The sequence below is a fragment of the Rana temporaria genome, chromosome 11 (assembly GCF_905171775.1).
Source record: "Rana temporaria chromosome 11, aRanTem1.1, whole genome shotgun sequence".
Taxonomy (NCBI): domain Eukaryota; kingdom Metazoa; phylum Chordata; class Amphibia; order Anura; family Ranidae; genus Rana; species Rana temporaria.
In genome coordinates, this window is record NC_053499.1 from 31,843,026 (window position 1) to 31,869,279 (window position 26,254).

The 26,254-nt window shown below is 47.8% G+C and overlaps 1 protein-coding gene across 3 annotated transcripts in view; it reads right to left on the reverse strand.

Annotated features, from left to right (window-relative positions):
* The window catches only part of DNAJC24 (DnaJ heat shock protein family (Hsp40) member C24), a 67,870-nt gene extending 47,712 nt beyond the window's left edge, over positions 1-20,158 (reverse strand). Inside the window, exons 1-2 of one of the 3 annotated variants that reach the window (XM_040328329.1) lie at positions 20,053-20,158; positions 16,175-16,316 (exon numbers count right to left, since the gene is read on the reverse strand). In XM_040328329.1, the coding sequence (XP_040184263.1) occupies positions 16,175-16,282 (108 nt within the window). In that variant the 5' untranslated portion in view covers positions 16,283-16,316; positions 20,053-20,158. Of the gene's footprint in view, positions 1-16,174; positions 16,317-20,041 lie in introns of all 3 variants that reach the window. The other 2 variants (XM_040328328.1, XM_040328330.1) reach the window with 2 other exon arrangements.
* Between the last annotated feature and the right edge of the window lie 6,096 nt (positions 20,159-26,254).

Consider the following 26,254-nt stretch of genomic DNA (forward strand, 5'->3'; position numbering starts at 1 on the left):
TTTTATAAGTTAGAGTTCCCCCAAACAGCTAATTTCAATGTCCTATTTGACAATTTACATAATAATCTAGTACTCCACCCCCCAACTCTCAAATTAAGAGCTTTTGCAGTGTCGGCTGCAATGTGTCTGGCACCCACCTGCAAGACAAAATAAAATTAATAGAAGAACTTCTACTCTATATGGAATTTCTTTTTCGCAGAACGCAGAACGATTACAGCTTTCTAATTATGCTTTGTCTAATAGTAAAGGAAATTAACCCAGTGCGTGACAATTGTAATTAACAGTACACTGTCACCTCCTCCAGAACCCTGGTGCTTGAATCTCCATTTACACATAAGGCCTCAGGCCAGTGCAGAGTCAGCTTCCAGCTTCATTCTGAGACACAATGCGACATTTGGGATTAACACATTATTCATGGCAAGAAAAGTGGGCATCACCTATAGCAACCAGATGAAAAAGGAACAGCTTCTAGATATCATTTCCTAGTAGGTAAAAGAGACTGGGGCAATAAGGACATATCGCCTTTGTCCCGGTTTAGAAAACCTTTAGCTAAAAAAAAAGGCATAGTACATGTTTTGCAAAAACAAAATACATTCACCCACCATTAACCACTTGACAACCGGGCCTATGTTGGCACTTCTCTCCTTCAGGTAAAAATCTAATTTTTTTTGCTAGAAAATTAATCAGAACCCCCAAACATTATATATTTTTTTTAGCAGACACCCTAGGGAATAAAATGGCTGTCATTGCAACTTTTTTTTCTCACACGGTATTTGCGCAATAATTTTTCAAACGCCTTTTTGGGGGGAAAAAAAAACGGTTTCATAAATTAAAAGATAACAAACCAGTAAAGTTAGCCCAATTGTTTTGTATAATGTGAAAGAGGATGTTACGCAGAGTAAATAGATACCTAACATGTCACGCTTTAAAATTGCGCACACTCATGGAATGGCGCCAAACTTCCGTACTTAAAATTCTCCATAGGCGACGCTTTAACATTTTTTACAGGTTACTATTTTCGAGTTACAGAGGAGGTCTAGTGCTAGAATTGTTGCATATGCTCTAACGCACGCGACGATACCTCACATGTGGGGTTTGAGCGGCGTTTACATATGTGGGCGGGACTTGCATGCGTGTGGACATTACAGTGGGGGGGAGAGATGTGGACATTACAGTGGGGGGGAGGAGATGTGGACATTACAGTGGGGGGGGGGGATGTGGACATTACAGTGGGGGGGGGGGGATGTGGACATTACAGTGGGGGGGGAGGAGATGTGGACATTACAGTGGGGGGGGAGGAGATGTGGACATTACAGTGGGGGGGGAGGAGATGTGGACATTACAGTGGGGGGAGAGGAGATGTGGACATTACAGTGGGGGGGGAGGAGATGTGGACATTACAGTGGGGGGAGAGAGATGTGGACATTACAGTGGGGGGAGAGAGATGTGGACATTACAGTGGGGGGAGAGAGATGTGGACATTACAGTGGGGGGAGAGAGATGTGGACATTACAGTGGGGGGAGAGAGATGTGGACATTACAGTGGGGGGGGGGGGGTGTGGACATTACAGTGGGGGGGGGGAGAGATGTGGACATTACAGTGGGGGGGGGGGGGAGATGTGGACATTACAGTGGGGGGGGGGGAGATGTGGACATTACAGTGGGGGGGGGAGATGTGGACATTACAGTGGGGGGGGGGGAGATGTGGACATTACAGTGGGGGGGGAGATGTGGACATTACAGTGGGGGGGGGGGGGGGGGATGTGGACATTACAGTGGGGGGGAGATGTGGACATTACAGTGGGGGGGGGAGATGTGGACATTACAGTGGGGGGGGGGAGATGTGGACATTACAGTGGGGGGAGATTGTGGACATTAAAGTGGGGGGAGATGTGGATATTACAGTGGGGGGAGATGTGGATATTACAGTGGAGACTATATATGGTGGTGATCCGAAAAATGTATGTACGTTATAATTAATCGAAATTAGTTGATTAAAAAAAAATTGATTAATCGACCACGAAAATTTGAATATATATATAGTATTCATTTGTAGGTAACACACAATTTAATACAGGGAAAAAAAAAACGTAACGCACATGCATAACGTCTTTCATCGTCCTGTTCTTATTAGGGTTTGTTCACACCGCTTTAGTTGAGCTTCACTGATCTGCACAGGACACATAAAAGACGATCGTTTCCTCTGTGCCCCGTTCACATCCCATCGCTGCGTTGCGGTGCGTTGTGTACAAACGCAGACACGCCTGCCACAGTCCGAAGTGCATGAAATGCAGTTTTGTGACACATAACTTGCCTCGCGTTGTCCCTACACAATGGACACCGGTCCACACACTAAATCAAGGTATGAGTTGGTCTGAGCGATCCCTGGTTGCTATGGGTTACAGAGCAGTGCCCTCCATACTGGCTTGGTAAACAACAAGCCCCCCTCTCCGTGTTATGTTGGGTATACAGTAACAAAAGATCTAGGACAAAATATGAAATTCTTATGAGACGGCGAGAGGCTGGCAATCTACAACACACTACTGCCACCCAATGCTTATGATAGGATAGGTTTACAAGCCGCTCATTAGAGGGATTCTCTGCAAGCTGACATTTTCTGGCACCGACTTTATTTTGCTTTGCTGCCGCTGAGCCAAGCTGTTTCTTGGTGTTTAGGAAATATTTGGGCTTTTTTTTTTCCACTATGAGACAAATTTAAATACATTTCTGCTACAGCCGGCTTGTGTTTTGTAACTAAAGTGCAGATTCACTAAAACAAATGAGAAAAAAAAATACAAAATAAAATATTGGAGCTGTTGCCTATGGTCACCAATCAGAATTATAAATTTGGGGCCAGATTCTGAAAGGACTTACGACGGTGCAGCGCCATGTACGCCGTTGTAAGTCCTAATCCGACCCGTCGTATCTATGCGCCCGATTCTTAGAATCAGTTACGCATAGATATCCATTAGATCCGACAGGCGTAAGTCTCTTACGCCGTCGGATCTTAACTGCATTTTTTTTTTGACCGATAGGTGGCGCTTCCGTCGAATTCCACGTTGAGTATGCAAATTAGCTAGATACGCAAATTCCTGAACGTGCGTGTGGCCGACGCAGTAAAGTTACAACGTTTACGTTAGGCTTTTCCTGGCGTATAGTTGCCCCTGCTATATGAGGCATAAGTGCGGCGTACCAATGTTAAGTATGGCCGTCGTTCCCGCGTTGAAATTTGAAAAAGTTACGTTGTTTGCGTAAGTCGTCCGTGAATGGGGCTGGACGTCATTTACATTCACGTCAAAACCAATGACGTCCTTGCGGCGTACTTTGGAGCAATGCACACTGGGAAATTCCACGGACGGCGCATGCGCCGTTCCGCAAAAACGTCAATCACGTCGGATCACAGTAGTTTTACATAAAACACGCCCCCCTGATCCAAACTTGAATTAGGCGGGCTTTCGCCGGCCGATTTACGATACGCCGCCGCAACTTACAGAGCAAGTGCTTTGAGAATACAGCACTTGCCCGTCTAAGTTGCGGAGGCGTAACGTAAATCGGATACGTTACACCCGGGCAAAGATACGCCGCTGACTGAGAATCTGGCCCTTGATTTATATAGAACATTAAAAATTGAAATCTGTCAGGTTGTTTTTTCGTTTTCTTTTTTTTTTTACTTATTTAAAGCAGAACCTTCCGTCTTGTGCAGTACAAGCTCTTCTTCTGTACTGTGATTGCTGATTTCACTGCACACTGTGAGCTTTCTCAGTGTGCATTAGAAGCTACAGCAAGCCAGATACAGCCCCTCTCATTTCCAGACTGGAGGACGTCCGCCATCATCTAGCACTTCCTTCCCCAGCAGTGCCAGGACAAAGGTCATCTAGCACCCAAGGCAAAGGTGCCAAGTGGCATCCCCCTTTCCCAAAATGTATGAGCATTTTGTGTCAGCAAAAATCACCTCCAAACAGAGTGGGAAAAAAAATCTATGATTTTTAACCACTTAAAAGCGGAGTTTCACCCAAAAATGGAACTTCTTTTTTTAGAAACCTTCTCTCCTCCAGTGTCACATTTGACACCTTTCAGGGGGAAGGAGGGTAGGGGTAGGTGAATGGGTAGGGGATACTCCTTCAAATAGGGTGATAGGGTGGGGGGGACGGGCTGGGATCTGGGGGCCCCCTTACCTGCCCCAAAGCACCCATCCCCCCATGTGGAGGGCATGCAGCCTGTTACAGTTCAGGAGGGGGGCCCTCGCTCGACCATACCCCCCTTTCCTGACAGGCTGTGCTGCGTGCTCAGGTAAGGGTTTGGTATGGGCTTTGGGGGGGTTTCCCTTAAAATCCATACCAGACTGAAGGACCCGGTATGCTCCTAGAGGTGGAACCCATGCTTTTTTTATTTGCCATTGAGTTCTTCCTAAAGATTCATACCAGACACAGTGCCTGGTATTGTCGGGCTCAAAGTCGGATCCCTGTTCATTGAAGTCAAAGTAATACGACTCGTGTCGTACCAGTGTGAACCCGGCCTTAAAGCGGAGCTCCACCCTTTTTTACAACAGTAGCTTAATCACATTACAGCAATGTATTCTATTAAAGTGGTTGTAAACCCAGTTTTGCAAGGTTCACCTACAGGGAATCCTAGATTAAGGTTTACCTGTAGGTGTTAGCAATATCTCCTAAACCTACATGGTTTAGAAGATATTCGTCGAATGACAGGACCGCTGTCTACGGTGCATGCGCACTGACATTAGCTGTGCTAAACTCGGCAATGCCGTGTTTGACGGCTCCCGCACGGAGTGACGTCATCTCCACTCCGGCCAATCACAGCGCCGGAGCGGCGATACCCGGAGCGATGGATGCGGCCGGAGGACGGATTTGTGGGCTTCGGTTTAAAGGTAAGTAATAAGGTCGCAGTACCGATAAAAATCGCTGATCGCCGCCATTACTAGTAAACAAAAAAAATAATAAAAAATGCCATAAAACTATCCCCTATTTTGTAGACGCTATCATTTTTGCGCAAACCAAACGCTTATTGCGATTTTTTTAATGAAAAATATGTAGAAGAATACGTATCGGCCTAAACTGAGGAAAACATTTTTTTAATATATATTTTAGGGGATATGTATTACAGCAAAATATAAAAAATATACATTTTTCTTCAAAATTGTCGCTCTATTTTTGTTTATAGCGCACACAATAAAAAAACGCAGAGGTGATCAAATACCACCAAAAGAAAGCTCTATTTGTGGGAAAAAAAAGGACGCCAATTTTGTTTAGGAGCCACGTGGCACGACCGCGCAATTGTCAGTTAAAGCGACGCAGTGCCGCATCGCAAAAAGTGGCCTGGTCGCAAAATGGTCCGGGGCTGAAGTGGTAAATGCATAGAAAAAAACAACATCTGCCTTCAAAACCACTATAAACAGGTTCTCTTTAGCAGCTGACAAGGAAAGAGATTAACTGTTCCGTTGAAGACCTCTATAACATATCATGACATCCAAACTCCACTGCACCTGTACTCCTCTATGGGCGCGCTGCATGGCAAGCTTCGTCCTGTCAAAGAATCTGCATTTGAAATACTTTGACTATAATTACCTGCCTGCATTTGGAAAATAAGAATATTCAAATAACAGCAAATAAAAGAAATAATGACAAAAGAAAAAAAAAAAAAAGAAAAAATAATGACAAAAGCACTTTTCCCCCTATTTTTACAGGTCTCGTGTCTGTAAACAGTAATTTCCATACACACAACAGCTGCAGGCTCATTCCAAAACCGATCTGCACTGACCCAAAAATATGAGCCTATATAAAATGGGCGAAGAAAAATTGGTAGTGATGGGGTCGGACAATGGCTCTGAATTAGTTTCATAGAGTTATTGTCTCTGCAACAATTGTCTGAGCAGTCATCACTTGGAATAATGTAAATTCATATCCACTTTCTAACAAGCCAGGAGCCTCATTTCCATAGAGACTTGGCTTGCTGCCACCGCTACCCAGTTGTCTATTTACTCCTAATTTGCGTTTCCACCAGGGCACTTCTTAGACTAAACAATGGTGCTATGTGACGAACATCAGATCTGTTTAAAGTCTAGGCTTTTATTTACAATTACGTGCTGGTGTGTCACGCCTGAGGCATCAGAGTTCTAGGGGGGCCCTCCGCTTTCCAAGAATTCATTAATTGGACCTTCACCCTCTTCAATGACTTTCCATAATTTGTTCTCTCCAAACCCTAACCTTGTTATACAAAAAGACATGAAATATCATTAAAGTGATACTAAAGGTTCAGGTTTAAAAAAAACAAAAAAAAAAATCATATCATACTTGCCTCCACTGTGCAGTTCGTTTTGCACAGAGTGGCCCCCGAACGCCATCTTCTAGGGTCCCCCAACGCCTCTCGCAGCTCCTCTCCGCATCAGATAACCCCCTAGTTTAGGCGTGTCAAACTCAATTTCATGGTGGGCCGCATCAGCGTTATGATCGCCCTCAAAAGGGTCGGTTGTATCTGTAAGATTAGATGTCCAGCGCATCCCATGTCAAGAGCCACCCCACCATCAGAAGTTGAGTCCCCCACTTTCCCTTACATCACAGTGTACCCCCCTTTCCTTATGCTGCTGCTGGGAAGAAGCTGGATGCATTGCTTGAAAGCAGACAGTAAGGGTCTGGAGGAGGGCTGGAGCTCTTCTGCAGCTGCAGGAGTGGTGCGAGGGCCACATGAAATGGCCTGGATAGTTGGATTCGGTCCACGGGCCTTGTGTTTGACACCTATGCCCTAGGAGAAGCGCTCTCCTGAGGGGTTACCTTACGGGCGCACTTCCATGTCCAGCATTTGGCGACCATAGCCGCTGAATGTATGACTCGGCCTCGCCACTGGCGCCTGGGTCATTGGATTTGATTGACAGCAGCGGGAGCCAATGGCTGCGCTGCTAACAATCTGGGGTTAGAAGTTTGGACGTTAGAAAAGGCAACCAATTGGTGAAACCGATGCACCAGTCTCCACATGCAGAAGTAGTGCCCGAGAGGAGCATGGATAGTGGACTTGGGTGGTCTACACTACACTGGGTGGCAGGGTGGTGGGATGGAAGACAACATGCATATGCCTGGAGATGGGCTTTAAAGAGAAAGTAAACCCTGATGGGGTTTACTTCCTCTATCTTTACCTGCTAAGGTAAAGCATAATGGGCTACTATGCATCGCATAGTAGCCCATTATGTGACACTTACCTGCAGTAGGAGCCCGCGATGTCCCCGTCTTCCTCGCAGGCAGCGAGCATCCATCTTCACCCCTCTTCTTCCGGGGGCCGCAAACTGCAGCTTTTTGACTGTCCGGAGTCGCGTGACTTCACTGGACCATCCAATCAGGTCCGCCTAACAGGCGGACTTGATTGGACCCTACAGGGGTAGGCAACCTCGGCACTCCAGCTGTGGAGAAACGACAAATCCCATCATGCCTCTGCCTCTAGGGGTCATGCCTGTGATTATCAGGGTCTTGCAATGTCTCATGGGACTTGTAGTTTCAAAACACCTGGAGGGCCGAAGTTGCCTACCCCCCCCCCCCCCCCCCTGCTTCATGTGAACGGGGCCCAAAGTGGTTGTAAACCTCAGACATGAAGTATGAACAAAGCATAGCCCTCTGTAGTGTGTACTTGTCTCAGTTAAAAGCACTAATGCCGCGTACACACAATTGGAATTTCCGACAACAAATGTTCCATGTGAGCTTTTGGTCGGATGTTCCGACCGTGTGTAGGCTCCATCGGACATTTGCTGTCGGAATTTCCGACAACAAATGTTTGTGAGGTGGTCCTCAATTTTTTCCAACAACAAAAGTTCTTGTCAGAAATTCCGATCGCCTGTATGCAATTCCGACGCACAAAAATCCATGCATGCTCGGAATCAAGCAGAAGAGCCGCACTGCCTATTGAACTTCATTTTTATCAGCTCATTGTACGTGTTGTACGTCACAGCGTTCTTGACAATCTGAATTTCCGACATCATTTGTGCGACCGTGTGTATGCAACACAAGTTTGAGCCAGCAATCAGCAGAAGCAGAAGCACTCTGACTCTGACTCCTCCCCAGGGCTAGAACTGGGCCAGCAGTAATCGGCGCACGGCCCTAGTAGTAGGACGTGTGGCTCCTGGTCCCAGACAGGCAGGGGTTCCTCTCCGTCGCCTCCGCTCGCTTCCAGCACCTTGCTGCCTTGCTGCCGTTTTCCCACCTGCAGCTTTTGGACTGACCAGCTCTCTCACTGGTAAGACTGGTAAGACTCTATCCCTGCTTCTCAGGTCTATCCCCCTGGAATCACTGAGAACCGTCCTTGTAAGGACAGCCACCCCAGCGATTCCAACTGTGGACACTGCTTACTGCAACCCACATTGGTTCCCATACAACCACCCACGATCGCCCCGCATCTCGCACGTCTCTTGCACTGCGTGGGCGGCCGTTTTTCTCCGCATCCGCGCCAGGCCTGACTCTTTCGCGGCCGCCGTAATCAGGAAACACCGCGGCTTCAGCCGCGGCCTAGCGGCGCGCCGCAGCCAGGAACAAATGCGCTAGTCCTAGGAAAGAAACTCCCCCCCCCCCCCCCCCATATCCCTGGAGGACCCCGTCCTCCCGGGATTAGCAATCAGCAGTGTTTTTTTGCTTTTTAATAAAAGAAAAAGCTAACACTACCCAGACAAATCTGAGGCTTGGTACCCCCTCAGAACAGGGACACCTGTCGCCCTCCTCTCCTCCCTCTACCCTACGATACTTGGTCCAGGGCTTTGCAGCCGATCGCCCCTCAGGGATCAGGAAGGAATTTTTCCCCGTGACAGCATATTGGCTCAGCTCTGCCAGGGGTTTTTTCGCCTTCCTCCGGACCAAGATCAAGAGGAAGGACTCTATGAATCCTCCCTCCAATTATAACTTAAATCATCAACCCCCCCACAGTGACAGGCAATAATGGGTAATCTGCGTTACTCTGCGGACTCCATTCGTGATCTGAGACAATTCGCAACTACATTACCAGCCGTCACCAAAAAGGCCTTAAAAATAGACCAACTCTGGAGAGTCGATCGACGATCGATCATCAAAAAAAAAAAAATTTTAACCACTTGACACAGCCAAAACACATATCATGTGTTTTGATTAATACAAGATCGGCAGTAAAACACCGATCAGAAATCCACGATTTCTTACTACAAAACGATCTAGACTGCCTCTTTATTACAGAAAGCTGGCTCTCAGACGACTGTAACACCATTCTCGATGAACTGGTGCCAGAAAACTATCACCTAATAACAGAAAACAGAATAGGGCAAAGAGGAGGAGGCCTTGCGGTGATCCATAAGAATCACATCGCAATCACTAAACCAGCCCTGCAAAATCCTCTTCCATTCATGGAAACCCTTACTCTTCAGCTCCAAACCTCCCCCCAGGAGACTGTTCACATTCTCCTCTGCTATAGGCCACCTGGGCCTAAATCGCAGTTTTTGCCATCATTAACGGAGTTTATATCCACTTATACCCTCAACAGCAAACATCTTTTGCTACTCGGGGATTTCAACCTGTGGGCTAACTCCACACAGGATCCCATTGCGGACGCCTGCATTGAGCACCTAGATAGATTAGGACTACAGCAACTTATATGCGGGCCCACTCATGCTTCAGGTCACACACTTGACCTAATTTTCAGACAAAATCTGGAAATAAGCATTCTAGAAAATGAACCATTGCCATGGACAGACCACCATGCAATCAAGTTCACAATCTCCAAAATCCCCCCAGTGTCAAAAGCACCAAAACCGGTGACAATACACTGGGCTAGGTCTCAGAAGAAGCTCCGCTCGGAACTCTTCAAATCTACCTTGAGAAACAAAATCAAAACAATCCAGCCTCAGCAAACAGCCGCTGATACACTGGACGCCATAAACGCAGCCTTACTACACTCAGCCGACTTAGTAGCACCGAAACGCAATTTCGGTAGCCGCAGGAAAAAGTCTGGCTGGTATAACAACCAGCTATCGCTTCTGAAACAAGAACGCAGGAGGGCGGAAGCCGCCTGGAAAAGAAACCCTGCAGAGGATAATCTTATCTCCTACAGAGCAATAACAACACGATATCACAAAGAAATTTTCAAAGCCAAGAAACACCATTTTTCTATGACAATTAACAGTTCCCTAAATCGCCCCCGCGAACTATTCAAAATGGTCACCCAGACCATGAATCCGGGATGTCTTGAAGTCCCCAACTCAGACACCCAAGAGTTCTGTAATGAACTATCGGATTTCTTCATTAGTAAAATTGAAAGAATCCGGGAAAGTATTCTGAAAAACAATACCCACCTCAATCCGGCTATCAATCAGCCACAAAATTCCCACAGAAATTTTCTGCACTCGACAAAATTCACTCTGGAGCCTATTTCCAGCGACACCACAAAAAATATCATCGGTGCCTTGCGGAACAGCACATCGCCCAATGATATCATCCCTACTAAGCTGTTGAAGGATTGTGCCGACATTCTGGCACCACCCATCACACAGCTTATAAATCAATCTTTTAAGGAAGGCATAGTGCCATCCATGCTGAAAGAGGGCATAATCCAGCCCATCCTGAAAAAACCGAATCTGGATCCCAAGGACCCAATTCACCGCCGCCCCATAACAGGCCTAAACGTTCTCTCTAAGATAATGGAGAAAGTAGTGGTACAACAGCTGCAACAGCATCTAGATACCCACAACCTACTGGATCCATTACAATCAGGCTTCCGTCCCGGACACGGGACAGAAACGGCCTTACTTAAAATATGGGACGACGCCCTCAAGGCCGCAGACGAAGGAGAATCTTGTCTCCTAATTCTGCTGGACCTAAGCGCAGCCTTTGACACGGTAGATCACAAACTGTTACTGATGCGACTAGCTTCGGTAGCAGGAGTTGCAGAAGGTGATTTACCATGGTTTTCTTCCTTTCTTGAAAACCGTTCACAAACAGTTAAATTGGGTTCTTTCACGTCTGAGAGGCGCACGGTGTCATGTGGAGTCCCCCAAGGATCCCCCCTGTCACCGGTGCTTTTCAACATCTATCTTCGCCCTCTCTTTGATATTATCAGTAGCCAAGAACTACTTTATCACTCTTATGCAGACGATACGCAACTGTATTTTCGCATCTGCAACAAAAAGAATCATCATCCAAGTTTAGAGAAATGTCTTGCTTTGATTGACAACTGGATGACCAATAGCCATCTTAAACTCAACAGTTCTAAAACAGAACTCCTCGTGTTTCAGGCCAGCCGAAAGAGTCAAGTGGTAACAACTTGGACTCCACCGCCCATTCTGGGGCAAATCATCAACCCTAGCTCCAAAGTCAAAAGTCTCGGGGTCATCTTTGACACCTTCATGACAATGGACGCACAAATAGGGTCAGTAGTCAGCGGAGCGCACTATCTGTTGCGCCTACTACGCAGACTTATTCCATTTATCCCTAAAGAAGACGTAGCAGTCGTGGTGGGAACAATCATAAACTCCAGACTGGACTATGCCAACGCACTGTACCTCGGACTCCCAAAGTACCAAATCTCCCGCCTGCAAGTCGTACAGAATACGGCCGCCAGACTGGTGACTGGGAAAAAAAAATGGGAATCAATCTCACCTTCGCTGAGAACCCTTCACTGGCTGCCAGTAAAAGACAGAATTGCATTTAAAGCACTCTGCCTGACACATAAGTGCATCCATGGGAAGGCTCCGCAATATCTTTGCGACAAGATAGAACCTCACAATTCGAATCGCGTTTTGCGATCCACCGACCAAAATCTGGTCAGGATACCAAAAACTAAATACAAGTCCAAAGGAGAAAGAAGGTTTGCTTTCCAGGGTCCTAGACTATGGAACGCTTTACCAACCAGCATTCGGTTGGAGGAAAACCACCTGATTTTCAGAAGACGGATCAAAACTCTGCTCTTTTGAGGTCATGAGTCACAGACAACTAGCGCCCAGAAGCGATTCAGTTCGCATGTGTTGCGCTCTATAAATTTTTCATTCATTCATTCATTCAACATTCCGTTGGAAAAAAATCCACGGTTTTGTCAACGGAATGTGCGATCGTCTGTACGCGGCATAAGTGTCATTTCTATTTGCTGTCTGTTTAGCATGATCACCATTGACAGGTTTTCCTGACACCAAGAGAAAAAAAAAAGGTGATGGGGAGGGACCTTCAGCTGATTTACAGCCTCAGCTCTGTTCCTGTGTGCTGTGTGGAGAGGGTGTGTACCTTCCCTCCAATCAGCTCTCAGGACTCTCTTCACGGAGCACTGCAGAGTAACTTCAGCTCCCCACCCCGTTTTCTGTAAGCCCAGATAAGCTGTATAAATGTGTCACTTTGAACAGATGTAGGGAAGAGAAGACTGCAGATAAACAGGTACAACTTATACAGGATGATCTGATTCATGTCTGTGTAACAAATGTGGCCAGTCGCTTTACTGGGTACATGTAAGGGTTTACAGCCACTTCAAGGTTTATATACCGTATATACTCGAGTATAAGCCGAGTTTTTCAGCACATTTTTTTGTGCTGAAAATGCCCCCCTCGGCTTGTACTCGAGTCACCTTTTTGCACCTGATCTCCCAGACTTTGGGGACCCGGTACCGGTCGGACGTAGGTCCCCTGGCACACATGTAGCCCCACTCATCCTCTACAAGTGTGCAAAGTTTGTTGTCTGGGGGACCTACGGCCGGGGAGCACTCATTTTTCAAAGCCGGGCACCCCTTCCATAGACTCCCATGTTAAATGGTCATTTCTCCAGTGACTTTGGGGACCCGGTACTGACCGGTTGTAGGTCCCCTGGACCCGGAACTTGGCACACATATAGCCCAATTTCTCCTCTATAAGTGTGCAAAGTTTGTTGGCTGGCGAGCACCGATTTTTTAAAGCTGGGCACCCCTTCCATAGACTCCCATGTTAAACGTCAGTCTAGTCATGGACACAGTGAGGCATGGGCAAAGTGAGGCATGGGCACAGTGAGGCATGCAGATGGACACCCTAGGCTTATACTCGAGTCAATACGTTTTTTCCAGTCTTTTGTGGTAAAATTAGGTGCCTCAGGTTATACTTGAGTAAATTACGGACCAGAGGCACGTACCGACCTGCAAAATACATTTGTTAGGAAAGTATATGTTGATCAAGGTGGGATTGATTATTATTCCCTCAACAAAAAGTTTAAAGCGGATGTCTGCTAAAAAAAAAAAAATATTAAAATACTGCAGCTGCTAATTTGTAATATCAGCACACTTACCTGTCCTGGAGTCCAGCGCCGTCTGCAGCAGAGGACAAGCGATCGCTCGTCACTCTGCTGCCCGCCATCCTCAGGGAGGGAACCAGGAAGTGAAGCGCTCCAGCCTCACTGCCCAGTTCCCTACGGTGCATGTGCGAGTCGCTCTACGCCTGCCGATTGGCTCCCGCTGTGTACTGGGAGCCGAATGTTCCCAGAACACAACGGGGGGGGCTAAGGTGACACCATGTCCGCAGTCTGCCCGAGACTGTGTGGCCGGAAGTGGGTGCAAATACCTGTCTTTAGACAGGTATCTGCACCCCCCTCCCCCTGAAAGGTGTCAAATGTTACACCGGAGGGGGGGAGGGTTCCGATCAGCGGGAGTTCCAGTTTAGGGTGGAGCTCCGCTTTAAAGTATAGGTATAGTAAAAAAAAAAATCAATTTAAGATAAAGAAGGGAAAGGTTTAAAAGCCTGTCAGCTTATTTTTTGGGCATCCGGGTCCTTTTGGGGAGAATTCTCTTCACTTGCTGTCCGGAGACAGGAAAAAAAAGAAGAGAAGTGAGGATGAAGCTACAAAGCGGGGGGAATTCTCTTCTTATACAGTTGTCACAGGAACAAGTGCCCCCATTGGAGGATGTCCCCTCATCTCTTGTTCTGGTGGCAACTGGAAAATCTGGGCTTTCCCATCACTTTCGGTCTCAGTGACACCAGAACAAAAACAAGGTTAATTTAACTTAATGGAGACACAGGCAATAAAATGTTTACAGGGGTTCTAACCCTTCCCTATCCTAAACCAAAACAGTGTTGGAAATACATACACGTAAAGCGGTGTTCCGCCCCAAAAAAAATAAAAAAATGAAAAGCCAACAGCTACACATATTGCAGCTGCTAGCTTTTAATAATCGGACACTTACCTGTCCAGGTGTTCAGCACCGCAGCTGATGTTTCCATCTGCCGCCACTATTGCGGGTAAGGGAACCCGACAGTGTAGCCTTTCGGCTTCACGCTGGGAACCCTAATGCGTATACGCGAGGCTCCGCTCATCTCTCCTACTGGCCTGGTGGCCAGGAAAGGAGGCGGGAGCCCCACGGTCATGTCACGGGCCGCGGCCTGGAATCCCGAAAGAGGGAAAGGATACCTGTCAAAGGTGCCAACTGTGGCACTGAAGTGGGGGGGGGGGGGCGTAATCAGATGAGCGGAAGTTCCACTTTTGGGTGGAACTCCACTTTAAAGTTGATGTCCGGTCATACAGTTCATTGCCTGCTTTAGAACTGAACATCCGTGTTTATGAAAGCAGCTTGGTATCGCCTTACCTATGGCAAGTGAGCTGCCCTGGCTGGCACAGAAGAGGAGAGGTAAGTTGGTATGCCTGTGCCAGTCTCATAGATCAGTTGGGAGGTGAAATCTGACAGGAAGCAGGCAGCAGCTGAGTTCTCATCTGATCACCAGCAGGAAATAGAACCCAAAAGCTGATTTACATATGCATGCCAGACATCCCGGGGTCTGCCCATTCTTTAGCAATTCTCTACGCATGTCAAACAGAAGATGAGCATAGAATGTATCTCTGTATTTCTCCAAGCCTCCAGTTAGGAGCTGAGGACTTTCTTGTAGGTCAGACGGGATCAGGCTGAGGAACAGAAAGCAAGGAAGATCCATCCTAAAAGCAGAACTTAAGTTTGTTTTTGTCTTTATTTTCAGATTATGTTGCCTTGCATCTTTACAATATAAAATAAAATAAAAAATAAAATCTATATATAAGCTCTCGCTACTATCTCACCTTGTCCCTGGCCCTTGTCCTACAGGTTACAGGAAAAATCGCTTGCCTTAGAGCACTTTCACACTGCCAGCACCCGGGCGTCGGCGTTAAAAGCGCTGCCATTTTTAGAGGCGTTTTACCATCTTTTAGCGGCGCTTTTCGGGCGGCTAGCGGAGTGCTATAAAAATGGACTAATTACTGTATAAATGTGACTGGCAGGGAAGGGGTTAACACTAGGGGGTGAGAAAGGGGTTAAATGTATTCCCTGGGTGTGTTCTAACTGTGTGGGGGGAGGGGACTGACTGGGGGAGGTGACCGATGCTGTGTCCCTATGTACAAGGGACACAGCATCGGTCTCCTCTCTCCCTGACAAGACGTGGAGCTCTGTGTTTACACACAGAGCTCCACGTCCCTGCTGTCACCGCCGATCGCGGGTACCTGGCGGACATCGCGGCCGCCAGGCACGCGCATCGGCATCTCAGCGATGCGCCGGGCACAGTGTTTCCCCGCTGCGCGCCCCCAGCGGCACGCGCGGGGAATGCACATAAAAGGACGTGCAGGGACGTCCACCCGGCACTTGAGAGCCGCGCTGTGGACGTCTTTCGTCTATAGCGCGGCCCTCTAGTGGTTAAGTAGATTGATGGATTAACTTGGGTACAATCAGCCTGCCCATACATGGATCGAATCTTGACAGTCCCTGCTGAACCAGCCGAGATTGAAGCCATCTATGGCCAGTTTAAAGGGGTTGTAAAGGTTTTCTAAACCCCCAGCCGTTCTGGCTGGGGGTTAGCCAGCGTGCTCGCCCCCTCCCTTGGGACTACATCCCTGCGTCTCCCCGCAGGGATGTAGTCCCAAGGGAGGGGGTGAGCACGCTGACTAACAACAGCTTGGATGATGGGTGCAAGCTTACAGGAAGTGAGAAATTCAGACAAATTCAGACAAATAAAAAAAAAACATTTAGAAGGGAAATGGAAGGAAAAGGTAAGTGAACCAACAATGCACTAGCTTAAAGGAACCTATTTAGAAAATAAAAAAACAAACCTTTACAACCCCTTTAAGGCAGGCAGAACAACAGTGTTACCTGGCTGCATTGGCTTAGGGTTAGTGGAGAGACTCAACTGACATGTAATGCAGGCACACGGCTCCTTTCATACACAGGGAACTATCATATGTATAACATGTTATATACTCACCAACAGAGCTAGCTTTTGATACTTCTGTTTCAGCTCTGATTGGCTATCGGATGGATGTGCCCCCAGAATGCAGTACCAGTCCTTCTGTGTCGCTGAATTCGAAGCCATGAGCAAATGTTCATCTTACATCTTCAAAATACGCCTAGATAAACAAAACGTTTTTTTTTTTCTTTTTATAGCTTTGTCTCCAGGCACAAACATTTCTTTCAAATATATTCCTCACTAGCCACAAAGTACAAAGAAACAAAGTGCAAGCCCATCCTGTGTGCACCAAGTGCCATTGCAAACCTAGTTATTGCCTTGTAAACAGTGCCGATCCTGCCCTCCCTGGGGCCCTAAGCAAAATGACATGGCACATTAAAAATGAGAAGCGGGAGGCGCTGACGACAGTGACATGTCACATTAAAGAAAGTTGAGAAGTGGGGGGAGGGGGTGTTCTGCTGTCGGAAATGACATCTTACATTAAATTGAGAAGCAAGGGGTGCGGACTTCTTGCCTCTTCTCCCATGCAGACAGTGAGTTGAGAAGCGGGGTGCGGGCGAAAATGACTTCTTACCAGGTGGGGCCTCTAGTAATTTGGGGGGCCCTTCGCAGCTTTGCGGGGCCCTAAGCGGCTTGCATAGTGAACCTATAGGGCGGATCGGCCATGCTTGTAAATAAGGATGAGCTCCAGCGTGTTCGCATGGTACATGTGCAGAGCCCGCCAGGAAGTCTGCACGGCTCTGTGCTAATCACAGCCAGGGAGACATTTCCCGATGCTCGGCTGTAGAGATCGGGAAATGTCTCCCTGGCTGTGATTAGCGCAGACTTCCTGGCGGGCTCTGCACGTGTACCATGCGGAGCTCAGCCTTACTTGTAAACATAGCAGTGACATCATCAATGTGCTGCTAATGATCTGTTCAGAGAGCAGAGTTGTAGGTGGGATTATCCAATAGAGAATGACCGCAGAATGACAGGATGGGGAGGATACAAGACCAGTCACCCTATACCAGGAGAGAGACCAGCAGTGACTGATCTATATTACAGGAAACTCCGGCATAGATGCAGAAGGGGTCGATTTACTAAAAATGGAGAGTGCAAAATTGGTTTCTATGCAGAGCTGCACCAGATCAGCTTCCAGGTTTTATTGTCACAGCTTAATTGAGCAGGCTGAAGTTATAAGCCGATTGGCTGCCATGCACAGCTACACCCTATCCTAATCAACCCTAAAGGGTTTACTGCACAGATCTGTCACCTCCACATTCACCAACCATGCAGAGTAGCATCTACTGCGGGTAATGCTTTGCAAGTGGTGATGTTGAAGGCCTGTCCACATGAAGTGAAGAGGACTGGCTCTTGTGAGATCACAGGTTATAACCGATCGTGAAATGGAACCCCTTCATTACCCAGCCATAGTCATATGATGTCCACAGAGGGGGATCTCCCATCCTGGGTGGGCGTCATATGACGTCCTTAACTTTGTGGGGGGGGGGGGGGGGATCTGAATGATGCCTGCAGCTAGAGGCATCATCCAAACATCATTCTTTCATGCTGGCGATTCTGTGCACGATAAGAACGATCATAGCGGCAGTTCCGCTGCTTTATCGTTCTTATAGGTGACAGGAGGGGACACCCCCCCTCCCGCCGCCATCCGGTGCTTCTCCGGGCTCTCCTGTGCCATCGGGGACCTGGAGAAAGAATCGTCCGGCGTCGGATGACGAGCATAGAGCTATAAAAATGCATTGTTTACTGTGAAAATGACAATTGCAGTTTGGGAGTTAACCACTAGGGGGCGCTGTATGGGGTTATGTGTGACCTCATATGTTTTTCTAATTGTAGAGGGGGCGGCGCTGGACGTGTGACGTCATTGATCGTGTTTCCCTATATTAGGGAACACACGATCAATGAAGCTGCCACTGTGAAGAACGGGGAAGCTGTGTTTATACACAGCTCTCCCCGTTCTTCAGCTCCGGGGACCGATCGCGGGACTCCGGCGGCGATCGGGTCCCGCAGCCGCGGTCACAGAGCTTCGGACACGGCTGGGCACTTAAAGACGACGTACAGGTATCTGCTTGTGCCCAGCCGTGCCATTCTGCCAACGTATATCTGCAGGAGGCGGCCCTTAAGTGGTTAAAGCAGGGTTAGGTTATAGTTGCAGCTGCATGCATCACCCTGGGAAAACCCCTTGAAGCAATATCAGTTAGTTTTTTGACCGATACTTCTAAAAATAAAGTGAATATCGGCCACGCCGATAATCGGCCGATCCCTAATCCCTGCACTTCCAAGCTTCTGGTCTAAGTGACAATGACATGTTCAGCTGCCCACAGCCTCCTGGGACACTTACATCACACATCCCACCATTAGTGGGCAGGCTGCCTCTTCCAGGTTCTTGTAGTTGGACCCCTGATGACGGACCGCTGCGTATGCATCATCATCAGACTACTGCTGCAAGAACCCGGAAGAGAGATCCAGCTTCCAATTAGAGAAGAGATCAAGCCTGTACGGATTCTCTTTGAAACCCACATGGCTGAGCCCACCAGGAAGCGGTCATCTGCCACATGTGCACCCCCTCGCCCCAGAGCCATATGTATACACACCCCTTGTATGTGTGTGGCTGAGAATGGCCTTTCTGCAGGTGATTGGTCTATTACAGGTAAGATCCACCAGACACACTCAGCTACATAGGTTCGGAAGATCATCCGCTCATCATTGCCCCTGAAGATGTCAGGGTGAGACCGTGTGAGCTGCAGATCCCTACAGGACACCACTGGATTCACTGGGTGAGTATGGTTTTTGTAGATAAGAGGGAGGAGCTTGTGTTGGGCCCAAAACCTGAATTTGATTGTCATTCCTGGGCCAATGAGCTTCCCCGACTCACCACAAATGGGCGGGGCTCACTTGTGACATCATTGACCTAATATGGCCATATGGGGCCAGATTCAGAAAGGAGTTACGTCGGCGTATCTCCAGATACGCCGTCGTAACTCCGAATGAGGGCCGTCGCATCTCGGCGCCTGATTCATAGAATCAGATACGCCTCACTGTTGCCTAGATACGAGCGGCGTAAGTCTCCTACGCCGTCGTATCTTAGGGTGCATATTTACGCTGGCCGCTAGGTGGCGCTTCCGTTGATTTCCGCGTAGAATATGCAAATGAGCTAGATACGCCGATTCAGAAACGTACGTCCGCCCGGCGCATTGATTTACGTCGTTTACGTAAGGCTTTTTTCGGCGTAAAGTTACCCCTGCTATATGAGGCGTAGCCAATGTTAAGTATGAACGTCGGGACAGCGTCGAATTTTCCGTTGTTTGCGTAAGTCGTACGCGAATAGGGCTGTGCGTAAGTTACGTTCACGTCGAAAGCATTGACTATTTGCGGCGTAATTTGGAGCATGCGCACTGCTATACTTTCACGAACGGCGAATGCGCTGTTCGTTAGAAGCGTCAAATATGTGGGGTCACGAGTAATTAGCATACAACACGCCCCCTACCAGACTATTTTGAATCAGGCGGGCTTACGCCGGCCCATATACGCTACGCCGCCGTAACTTCGGGCGCAAATTCTTTCTGAATACGGGACTTGCCTGTCAAAGTTATGGCGGCGTAGCGCATATGAGATAGGCATTTCTCTCTGAATCTAGCCCATGGAGTCTATGGGAAAAAACAGCAAAAATCTGAGGGAGGGAAGTCCAGAGTTCCTCTTTAAAAGCGAACCTGAACAGCCATCATATCAGCAGATAACAATCACTTCCTGTCACCCTCATTGGCCCCCAGGAGCCCACCTAACACAACCAGGCCACACAGCAAGGCTATGCATGGCGCCATTTCTGGCTAATATAAAGCAAACCCGAGAATTAAAAAACGAAAATAACTCCCCTCCTCCACTCACCATCTACCTACCCACGGCCAGCTCACACCGCCCAGCACAGCGCCTCCATCCGCAACTCGTGCGCCGGTCACCAGAAAACTACAGCTCCCATCATGCCCTGCGAACAGCAGCGTCCTCCATTCAAAATGCTTCCAACTTTATTGTACATAGCGATCGCACTCCTGTGTGCTGTTGTTGGGGTGGTATCCATGGCAACCAGCACGCTTCAGGGCCCAACCCGCAGCTGAAAGTTGCCGATAGTGTAAAATCGTATTTTTCCTGGATTGTTATTGTGAAGCCGGAACACTGAGGACAGAGAACACTGACAGGAATCCAATACTGAACTTCTCTACAGAAGGTGTGTGTTGTTTTATCCGATATGAGAATACATTCAATTCATGTCACCCCAATCAGTGGCATGCATTTCTATCACTGAATGATTATATTTTTAAAATATACACATAGAAGCATTTTGTTTAAAGTTTTGAATATAGAAGGTTAAAAATGCCTATCAGGTGATTTTCCAATGTCTGTGTCCCCATTGCCCCCAATTACCCTTTACTTCCTGTCCCAGAGACACAACAGGAAGTTAGAGCAAGTCTCCTAACGTGAGAGAATCTTTTTTTAGGGTTTGTTTCCACTTATAGTTGGAGGAGGGGTAAAAAAAAAAAAAAATGTGGTTGAGCTGCCTTTTTATTGCCTCATCCCCTCCCCCCTAAAGGGGGCATCACCCAGCCGCCATTTAAGTGCCATTAAGAAGCAAAGGCATTGCACAAGCATCCCAGAGCCCGGTACACACAGTGAGATTATCAGACGAATAATCGCCCTTCTTTTTTTTTGGCATGATAATCTCAGATCGAACCTGAAGAGTTTACTAAAGTCACGAAAATTCTCGTACAAGCGAATAAAAATTTGGAAGTGATGTCATGTTGTAATGCATTACTATTGCATTTTCGAAAGACAGCTGTACTGATTAAACGAAAATCGTACAATCGGTCATCGTACGAAAAAAAACATTTGTGCATGTCCGATCAAATAATATCGGATGAACTGTCATGATCGGCTCTCGAAAGCTCTGTACTAACATTCTGATTATCGTACGACCGCTGAGTTTTTTCCGTACGATTTCCTGATTGTGTGTACCGGGCTTTAGGCCGGGATCGCAGTAATGCAATGCCAAACATACGCAGCGCATTGCTGTGCAGACCACATGCCATGTCTGTGTGATGCCAATTCAGCCGTACGGTTTGTATGGTCGAAATCGCATTCGCACCCAATAGAGCCACGTGTCCTATCTGTGCATGCCCTGGTTATCCCAGCCATCCGCACACACATGGGGGTTCCCACATGGGGTACTACCAGGGAAGTCTGGAACCTTCTGTGTCATGGGAAATCCCTTGTGCGTGGGAATATGCACCAATGGACCTGAACACCAGGCAGAGCCTGTGGGCACATCAGCACATTCACAATAATGGCAGCGGGGGCGGGGCCTGTAATCAGCAGGACTGAAGTTTCACAGTAATCTGCCAAAGGAAGCAGACGGGGGTGTACATTAGGGTGACCAGACATCCCCGGTTTCAAGGGACAGTCCCCAGATTGAGGACTTAGGGCCAGATTCACGTAGCCCGGGCGCAGCGTAACGTAACCGATTTACGTTACACCGCCGCAAATTTTCTGTCTAAATGCCCGATCCACAAAGCACTTACCTGGAAATTTGCGGCGGTGTATCGTAAATCCGTCCGGCGCAAGGCGGGCCAATTCAAATGGGGCGGGTACCATTTAAATTAGGCGCTCTCCCACGCCGGACGTACTGCGCATGCTCCCGACGCAAATTTCCCGACGTGCTTTGCGCAAAATTACAACGCGCGGACGTTTTGTGAATCGCGACGTGAAAAAAAGACTTGCGCCGGGAAAAAGAAAAAAAAAATTCAAAAGCGACGCGGGAAAGACGGGTATACTTTTACATGGTGGAGTAATTTTCCACTTTGTAAAAGGTGCCCTATCTTTGCGACGGCAAACTAACACTTGCGGCGACGTAACGACGGGAAAAAGCTTCGTGGATCGCCGTAACTCCTAATTTGCATACCCAACGCTGGTTTACGACGCAAACTCCCCCCAGCGGCGGCCGCGGTATTGCATCCTAAGATCCGACAGTGTAAAACTATTACACCTGTCGGATCTTAGGGATATCTATGCGTAACTGATTCTATGAATCAGTCGCATAGATAGAAACAGGGATACGACGGCGTATCAGGAGAAACGCCGTCGTATCCCTTTTGTGAATCTGGCCCACTGTGACCAGACCAAAAATCTTAATTACACCCCCCCCCCCCCCGCTCCGCCGCGCCTAGTAGCTTAGGGGGGTGTATCTTTTTCCATTATCTGTGCCCCTTTCTGATAATCATGTGCTGGTCAAAATGGAGTGAATATTTCTTCAGTTTGGGGTACATGCCCATTCATCCCCGCTCGCATGTTCTTCTGCCTTGGCTCAAGTCTCTGCCAGCCGCCTGCCTGCTTATCTCCTTGCCTTCCCTGGCGGAGTGATCTTCCTCCACTCCCCACCCAGTAGTAGCCCGGGGGCCCGGAGAGTAGGGCTGCAACTAGCGATTATTTTCATAATCAATTAGTTGGCCGATTATTGTTTCGATTAATCGGATAATAGCCTTAAAAAAAAAAATTTGCATTTTTAATTTTTTTGGGGCCAATTTGTTGTTGGACAGATTACAAAACACAAATTGCCACAAAAACACATTACATGCTTTTCTGCAGCTTCTCCATTGAAGTCTATTGAACCAAAAAAAAAAAAAAAATAGCACCGTTTTGCATTAAAAACTCATTGCCCTTTCCAAAAAATCATGGATGTGAACGTGTCCCATAGGAAAACATGTAAATGAACTGTAGTGCGTTTCTGCAAAAAGCACCAAAAAACAGAGGTGTGACCCGGGCCTAAGAGGTTTAGTAACATAATGGGATTAAAAAAACTAATATAAGTACAAAAAGAGCAAATAATCACTACTGTTCATTTTTTTACTGTGGGACAGTGAAAGTAATATTTACAGTAGCGATTTGCTTTTTTGTACTATAAAGGGCTAATTTTAGTTTTTTTGACCCCATTATGTTACTGGCTGATTAATCGATTATGAAAATTGTAATCGATTAATTTCATAATCTATTAGTTGTCGATTAATCGATTAGTGAGACTTGAGAGGCTGTGAGGTGGCGGGCAGAGAGTCGCTGATTGCCGCCATTACTAGTAAAAAAAAAATATGTCCCCTGATTTCATTTTAAAAATCTGGTCACCTTAGTGTACATTGTACACAGGCAGTAATGAAACCCCCTGCCTATTGAAAGCATCCCATTCAGGTGAATGGGGCTGCACTGCAACCCTCTGCAACTGCATGCAATGACTGTGGCTGCAGGATGGTGGTTCAACATTTAAGGGTTTAAAGGGGTTGTAAAGTATTTTCCCCCCCCTAAATAGCTTCCTTTACCTTAGCGCAGTCCTCCTTCACTTACCTCATCCTTCCATTTTGCTTTTAAATGTAATTTCTTCTGAGAAATCCTCACTACCTGTTCTTCTGTCTGTAACTCCACACAGTAATGCAAGGCTTTCTCCCTGGTGTGGAGCAAGCCTCTTGAGGGGGCGAGCAGAAGTGTCAGGACGCCCACTAACACACAGCTCCTTTCTATGGGCCAGATTCTTGTACATACGCCGCCGGCGTAGTGTAAGTCATTTACACTACGCCACTGCAACTTACTGGAGCAAGTGCCGTATTCCTCAAGCACTTGCTCCGTAATTTGCGGCGGCGTAGTGTAAATGGCCCGGCGTATCCCGGGGAATTCAAAGGGGGCGGCTTCTATTTAAATTAAGTGCGCCCCCGTGCCGATCGAACTGCGCATGCGTCGGGCTTAAAATAGCCCAGTGCGCATGCTCCAGTTCTCGACGGAAAACGTCAATGACGCCGACGTGTGCGTCATTGACGTAAAGTCGTATTCAAGAACGACTTAGGAAAACGACGTACCCGACGGGAAAAGACGACCCGGACCCGACGCCATACTTAAAGCGGAGATTCACCCTTTAAAACATTTTTTGACATTACACAAAGTCGCGCCATCCTACCGACACAATGCCGGTGTTTTTTTTTTTTTTTGTCAGCACATACCTCTTAATCCCGATTTTCACCTCACGCCGATCCCGCGGGAGTGGGCGTTCCCAAGCACTGCCTGTGATTGACAGGCTTCCAAACGGCGCATACTGCGCGTCACAGGTTGCCGACAGAACCCGAACGTCGGTGCGCAGGCGCAGGGCCGGCCTTAGGTGTTCTGGCGCCCTGTGCGAGATAATCCTGTGGCGCCCCCCCCAAATGGCCCCTGTAAATTCAAGTATAGGGTGGTATTGGGACCGCTGGGGCAATATAGGGCAGGTTGGGGTGATATAGGGCAGGCTGGGGTGGCATAGGGCAGGATGGGGTGGTATAGGTCAGGTTGCAGTAGCATAGGGCAGGTTGGGGTGGTATAGAGCAGGATTTGGTGGCATAGGTCAGGTTGCGGTAGCATAGGGCAGGTTGCGGTGGCATAGGGCAGGTTGCGGTGGCATAGGGCAGGTTGCGGTGCCATAGGGCAGGTTGGGGTGATATAGGGCAGGCTGGGATGGTATAGAGCAGGGTGTGGTGGCATAGGTCAGGTTGTGGTGGTATAGGGCAGGTTGGGGTGGTATAGGGCAGGTTGCGGTAGCATAGGGCAGGTTGGGGTGGTATAGGGCAGGTTGTGGTGGCATAGGGCAGGCTGGGGTGGTATAGGGCAGGCTGGGGCTTGAGCGCCCCCACCTCTGTGGCGCCTGGGTGAACTGCACCCCATCTAGGATCGGCCCTGATGTGACTCACATTCTGTGAGTTGTGTGTGCCGCAGGGCGCCCCCTGTTGCCCTTGGCGCCCTGTGCAGCCGCACAGCTCGCACACCCCAAAGGCCGGCCCTGCGCAGGCGCCATATAGAGCCGCACCGACGTTCGGGTTTTTCTGTTGCGCTGACAAAAAAAAAAAACACCGGCATTGTGTCGGTAGGATGGCGCGACTTTGTGTAATGTCAAAAAAATTTTTAAAGGGTGAACCTCCGCTTTAACATGGCATACGGCGGACTGGCGTAAGGTTACCCCTCAATATAGCAGGGGTAACCTTACGCTTACGCAAACGACGTAAGCGACGGCTACGCGACGCAAATTCGTTCGGGAATCGGCGTATCAGGCTCATTTGCATAAACAAATGAGACCAGAACGTAAACGGCACCTAGCGGTCGGCGTTGTATTGCATTTAGGATCCGACGGTGTAAGTGATTTACACAAGTCGCATCCTAGCCTAAATCCGGAGTATCTTGTTTTGTGAATACAAAACAATGATACGCCGGCGGGAAATTCGAATTACGCTGGTGTATCAGTAGATACACCGGCGTAACTCCTCTGAGAATCTGGCCCTCTATCTGCAAAGTAGAGAGCGTCCTGGCTCTCCCGTAGTCCAAGGGAGGGGGCGAGCACGACACTCCACACCAGGGAGAAAGCCTCCCATTACTGTGTGGAGTTACAGACAGAAGAACAGGAAGTGAGGATTTCTCAGAAGAAATAAGGACATTTAAAAGCAAAATGGAAGGATGAGGTAAGTGAAGGAGGACTGCACTAAGGAAAAGGAACCTATTTAGGGAAAACATTTTTTACCTTTACAACCCCTTTAAAGAGAACTATCTTTGGTGAGGGACCCAGGCCATGAGAGAGGAGGTAAGTAAGTACAGTGCCTTTAGCTTCGCTTAAACGCTTATTTAAAACCGTGCATTTAAAGTTTTGATTGACTCGGCTCCTAAATTGCTTGATTTTTTTATTAGACGTGTTTTAGAGTTAATTTACACCCATCTATCAGTTTAGTCAATTATAATATAGCTTCAAGTTATTTTTATTAAATGCCAACCGCGTCTAGCTTGTATCGCAACACTGAGACTAAAGCAATTATTAAACGTATAACTCGCTCACAATCAATCAGGATGAAATAGGTAATTCACCCTCCTAGTTAACGATACTTTATAGGCAGTCAGTTTTCCCTTCAACATGTTTAAACGGAAAGGCAAAAGGTGTCATATTTATTGGTCTTTAATAGGTAAGCCAAAGAGCGCTGTGCAATGCTGTGTAACCCCTGAGCCAGGCAGCAACCATTGTTCTCACAGTGTCTCACTAAAGTAAGTACACCCCTCACA